General features: G+C 53.3%; 1 protein-coding gene across 2 annotated transcripts; it reads left to right on the forward strand.

Annotated features, from left to right (window-relative positions):
- Positions 1-411: 411 nt before the first annotated feature.
- LOC120703647 lies at positions 412-5,012 on the forward strand. 2 transcript variants are annotated; one of them, XM_039987795.1, is made up of 2 exons: positions 412-3,926; positions 4,002-5,012. In XM_039987795.1, the coding sequence occupies exons 1-2, from the start codon at positions 3,567-3,569 to the stop codon at positions 4,167-4,169; spliced, it is 528 nt and encodes a 175-aa protein (XP_039843729.1). In that variant the 5' UTR covers positions 412-3,566; the 3' UTR covers positions 4,170-5,012. Both variants share the same exon structure in this region; 1 of them encodes a protein (XP_039843729.1).
- Positions 5,013-5,861: the final 849 nt, after the last annotated feature.

The following is a 5,861-nucleotide window of genomic DNA, read 5'->3' on the forward strand; positions in this document are numbered from 1 at the left end:
AGCTAAGAGTTGCTGGATGTCAACAATACCCACGGTTTGTAGAGGTAGCCAGCAGGTGGTGACAGCCTTGTTTGAGCCCGAGTAACTCCTCCCGTTGCTTTGATAGCGGTCTCCCTGTTGTGTAGTTTAATCTCTGACGATCTAACCAATGAGATAGTATAGATATAGCTAGCCTAGCACAGTTGACTTGAGCTCTAACTTCTGCCTTGCTCCCGGCCTAGAGCATCTTATCTTTTTCTTTTATTTATTTATCTAGAGGGTAGTTTGTGTGTGTCACACTACCTCCTACCATGTTATATATCTTACCCCTGTTTATGCATGAAAATATCCAATCTAGATAAAGTTCATCAACTCGTCTATATCTCTTCACTCACCGCCTTCCCTGCAGAAATATAAATGACACCCCAGTATACTCCCGGGTAAAATGCTATAGCGGTATTCCGTGCGTTTGTGGATTTATTCGTGGTTCATGAAATACTGCCACCCCAAAATTGGGGTCTGCGGGCGTCATTGCTGCTTTCCCGGTGGTGACGCTGGTAGGCACCAACAACTCAAGACCAAGTATGAAGGCTTCGCTCAATCGAGCAGAATCCTCTCTCTCTCTATTCAATGTGTCCCATCAATATACAATAATCTGGGTATTTATAGATGACGGTTCACCTACCAATCCCCGTAATTTACACTGTAATGCCATCCAACAACTATATTCCTAGAATATTCCATGGACAAGATCGTATTTTTACATCACATAGTGGATCACAGCTGGGTTCCTACCGCCCTGGGCCCACCTTCGGGCGTCATCTTTGACCTGCTTTGATCCTCACTGCCTGCGGCGCAGCTGCCCAGGAAGCTTCGCGGGCCTTTGGTCGATGACCGAAGGTGGCATCCCCAACAGTAGCCCCTCGGACTCATTGCCCCTCCTTGGAGGGGCGATGACTCCGACTTCTTCTACCGAAGCGCCACCCTTTGGGCCTCGTCCGATCACTTCGTGGTCCGACGAGGGCAGAATCTCGTTTAGACACCTGTTGACCAATGGACAAGACATCGAGGCGTCATAAGTGCATTAATAACTAATTTAAACGGTTTGACTTTTTTCCTTCGACACGGTGAATGAGGCACTCACTGCGAACTGCCGATGTTGCCCCTCTGCGCGCGCTCGCCCTGTGAAAGGCAATGAAGGGCAAAATGGACTTTGCACATCCTCGCTCCCACCCTATAAAAGTGAGGGCACGCGAACGGGGGAGGCACGCTCCCTTTGCTCGCTGCACTGAACTCTCTTGCTCTCTTCTGCCTCGGCTTCTCTTCGACGCAAGCTAACAAAGCCTCTACTCCTTTCCCTTCGTTGGCACCATGGCGACCTCATCCGACCCCGCCATGGCTCCAAAGAAGAACAAAGCTCCGCCTACCACCTTCTTCGGTCCGACGAAGATGACTTTGACCATGTTAGAGGACACAGAGAAAAGAGGTGTACTCTCTCCTGGCCTCGGACGGGTCCCACCAATGACGGATGTCTACGCGAAGCCCCATGATGACGAAGTGATCGTCTTCAAGGATTTCTTCCCGGCTGGGCTTCGCTTTCCCCTCGACCCCGCCATTATTGACATCTTTGCTCGGTACGATGTCTTTCTTCACCATATGACTCCGAACTCCTTCACTCGCATCAGCCTCTTCATGTGGCTGTCGAAGACCGACCGCATCACCCCGACCCCTGAGAACTTCGCTCAGGTGATGCGGGTTCATTATCAGCCGAAGACCATCTTCGTGCGAGGCACCGACGGCAAGTCGACAGAGATGGAGCCCCAGTACGGGTGCTACACCTTCGCTTTTCAACAGACCGCCCCCAGCCCCGTGGGAGCATCGAAGAACAAATGGCCGGGGGATTGGTCTTCGTTTTGGTTTTATCACAAGGTGCCCCTCGACCCGGCCACAAAGCGCCACCCTCTGGTGACCCGGAAGCTTGGCAATCTCGGTGACACCCTAAAGGTGGACGTGGACCGCGTGCCCACCAATGAAGCGTACCTGACAATCCTTCGCGAGGTGTCTAAGGTACTAAGCATGTGCGACATCACGGAAGAGTTTGTGGCGTGCGGGTGCTTCCCCGTTAGGGATGGCTGGACCGTGTCCTCATGGGCTCCACTGGAGAAGGAAGTTTACGGGCTTCCTATGCCCAACTTCAGCGAAGTCTTCGGGCTTCAAGAAGAATGTGAGTTTTTTTTATCGAAGACCTGAGAACTTTTCCTTCGGCTTGCAGTGATTAATGCCGCGGAGGTGGAGACCCGTGCCGACGAGATCCTTGGCCCCGTGTCTGGGACCGAGTATGATCTGCTGCTGTCAAAGCTCGCTGGCACGTGGGGAAATCGGGTGTTCTCCTTCTTTGAGATCGAGGCCCCGCAGCACTCTGCCAAAGCCCAGCTCGCCACACAGAAGGCAACGAGCAAGACTGGAGATACGGGCGGCGCCACCGCCATGCTCGAGAAGAGGAAGAGGAAAAAGGGGGGTTCCGACCCCGGTGGAGCGAAGCGTACGAAGCTACTCGACATCCTGACTTCGTCGCCCCTTCGCAGCACAGGGGACTCTGATGACGACGGGGGAAAATGGAGCCCCGCCGCCACCGCTCATCCTCTAGTCGCTGCTCGGCCTCTCTCGGCCGTCGCTCCTATGCTGAAGCCACCTCTGATCTTGGAGTACAGTGTGATGGAGCCGGAGAGCGACGACGAATTCGCCCTCAAGATCCAATCCGCCCCCGCGGCCACAGAGCGCCTCGTGACCACCTCGTCCGCGGCCCCTTCTTCAGCCTCGTCGACTTCTTCGGGATCGTTGTCGTCGTCAAGCGGCGAGGACGCCGAAGGGCGGGTCGGGGTCCAAAGTACAGGCCGCTGCCTTAGGCGCGGGCCCGAAGCTCCCCGAATCCGGGTCGTTTGGTTCGGCTGGTCGAAGGCCCGCGGCCTCCACTTCTACGGAGAGCAGCAACTATCACGTTAGCACCTCCAATCCTATCGAGGTGGCTACTGCTCTCGGGATGCCGGAGGCAAGGTTGATCGGGGGTAACATTGTTGGAAGCCTCCGGTTTTCAAGCAGTGACCGTGAGAGGCGATTTCTTGCCGAAGCTGGCTCCTCATTTGGTTTCCCCCTCATCGAAAGGCGTTTGATGGCCTCCGGCATGAGCCAAATCCTTCAAGATGTCGAGGACCTCTCCTTGTAGGCCTTCGTTGCCTCCCGCTGCGCCTCCCACAACTAAGGATTGATAACGAACAGACTTCGCATTTGGCGTGAGTGGAGGAGCGTGTGGCCAGCCTGGAGAAAGAGAAGGCTGCTCTTGAGGAGGCCCTTGCTGCTGCATGTGCCGAGGCGAAGAGTAATGCTGAGGCAGCCGAAGGCGCCCGCCGGGACGCTCGCGCAGTGGAGGTGGTGAAGGCCAGCGCCGAAAAAGCCAAAACGGAAGCCGAGGAGGCCCGGAAGCTTGCCGAGGACGCGCGCGCCCGTGGGAGAGAAACTGTCCAGCGATGGCGCACCGCTATCAGCTCCGCATCCGATTTGGTGCAGGCTGATATGCACGGCCCCCGAAGATGTCGCAGGAAGAAACCGTCAAAGTGTCGAAGCTCTTCCGCTGGATCCGTGCTTCCTTGGTGATGGCCAGGTCTGGCGCGGACTTCAAATTCGAGCTGTCCGCTACGGTTGCGGCACGGACACTTAGCGCTGCCGTCTGCGGTTTGCTTCCGGCGGAGAGCGGCAGCTCTTTGATGGGCATTCTGAAGGCTCAACTGCGGCTTCTTCGGGACACGTCTTTTGAGTGGCCTCTGCTGGACTCCTTGCACCCCGAGTCTCTTCGCACTTTGCCAAAGAACATTGCCAAGAACTTCGCCAAGTACTTCCACAAGAAAGGCCGGGGACTCGTCGACCTAGAGCTGGAGCGCATGAAGGATCAGGTACCCCTTCGCTTTTCTCGGAGTTGAATCATTTTTGTTTCCCTTTCGCTAATTGACAAGTTTGTATTTTTCCAGATTCAAGAGAAAGCGGAGATCTTCGCTCGAAGTGTGCTTGGTGAAGCAGATGCTGGCAACTTGCGCAACGGTGCTCCCGGAAGTGGTGGAGACGAGGCCCCTGAGCAAAGTGAAGGCGGATCTCCCGGAGGGCAAGAGGATGGCGCGCCGAAGCTTGGGGAGGTGTGAGAGGCGAAGGCCGAGTGATTTTGTTGTCTTTGTCTATTGTACTTAAACAAAACATTATTGTATCTAACGCCTTCGGTGTCTACGCAAGACCCTGTGTTGGCCCCTACGTGGATTACCGAAGGTATCGTTCCCTGGCATCTAAACCGTGGGAATTTTTATGTTTCTGGTTTAACTTGGGAGAAGATTCATGCTCGTCACCCTTGGCTTTTGTTCGAAGACTTCTGGTCGGATCGAAAACGTATATATGAATACCGCAACACCGATACGGAGCGATTTTTCGCGGAGTTCCAGCGCGATCCTGAGAAACATGCTTAGATTCTGGCCGAGCGCTGGTTTTGCCGTGAGGTAAAACGGCTTCTGGACACCGATAGGCCTTATAGTGCGCCCATGGGCCTTCTGGAGTTGAAGCTGGAGCCCGCACAAATTTGTGTACCGTCGTAAAGGCATTTTTGACGAAGAGTCCGCTTAATGTTGCGTTGACCTCACTTGCAGGGGAGGACTTTGAAGCATTTCTTCATCGAATTGCTGAAGAAATATTAGATCACACGGTCCGCGAGGTCATATCTGAGTTGGACCGCATTATCTTTGATGAAGAAACCTCAGATGTAACTGTATGAATTGTTGTGTTCTCTTCACCTTCGTGCAAAGTGTGACACTTCAGGTGTCTAGTAATTAGAACATAGGATAATGTGTGAAATTTGTGTTTGTTCTTGTGTGAAAGTTTAATTTTTTCCAATGCAAAATTAGGTGTATTTTTGTAATTAGGGAAAATTACAAGCCCCCTTTTTGCAAAAGTTTTTGACTTAAGGAGCAAATTCAAATTTGTAAAGGGCTTTCTTGCAATTGTGCTAGTACTCATTATTTTGGCAACTTTATTTCAATTTAGTTCTAAATTTGTTGAAATTTGCTACCAAAAAGTACTTTTCTTTTATTAAGTAGAGTTCATTTGGACTTTGGAAAATATTTTAAAATCCTTTGACCTAGTGGAAATTTGTACAACATGAAAGTTGTAGATCTTGAAAAACTGAACAAATTTCATTTTGGGCACTTTTTCATTTGAGCCCTAGAATAGTGGAAAATTTTAGATTACAGTGAAGCCCCTAAGGATTTCACAATTTCCACTTTAGTCCCTGGAACCCATCTTCTACCTCCAGCTCTGCTGGAGCTCTGCTCCACCGCCGCCGCTGCTGTTTCCACCCACCGGCTTCCCCGCGCCGCCGTTTAGGGCGTCTCCTAGCCTCCTGCTCCTCCTGGACCCCACCCCTCCCCTCGCTGGCACCTTCTCCTCCTTCCACGCCCGCGCCGCAGCTCGCCGCCCATGGTTTTCTTCTAGATTTGCCTTCCCCGAACCACCTTGCCGTCTCCACGCACCGCGCACAAGGCCCCGCCGCCATTCCGCGGCCTCTGCTGGCGCCATTGGCTCGCGCCACGCCGCCCCGAGGCCTCCCCGTCACGCCACCTCGCCGGCCACCGTAGAGAAGCCAGCGCCGCCAGCAAGTACACCTTTTGCTCATCGATTTCGCTCCCTGGATGTTTCCTCTCACTTATCCCTTCTTCTGCGGCCTATAAATAACCCAACCGAACTTCAATTCCGGCGAATCACACCGCCGCACCCCTTCTCCAACTCCAGCAAGCTCTGCCGCCGTCGACCCGCCGCCACAGCACTACTCCGATCACCACGACCCCCTATTG

This window comes from Panicum virgatum, chromosome 4K (assembly GCF_016808335.1).
Source record: "Panicum virgatum strain AP13 chromosome 4K, P.virgatum_v5, whole genome shotgun sequence".
Classification (NCBI taxonomy): domain Eukaryota; kingdom Viridiplantae; phylum Streptophyta; class Magnoliopsida; order Poales; family Poaceae; genus Panicum; species Panicum virgatum.

Bases quoted from the DNA above. Each gene is read 5' to 3' on its own strand.
- LOC120703647 (XM_039987795.1), top strand. From the start codon at position 3,567: ATGTCGCAGGAAGAAACCGTCAAAGTGTCGAAGCTCTTCCGCTGGATC. The intron at 3,927-4,001 runs GTACCCCTTCGC...GTATTTTTCCAG, and splicing joins TGGAGCGCATGAAGGATCAG to ATTCAAGAGAAAGCGGAGAT.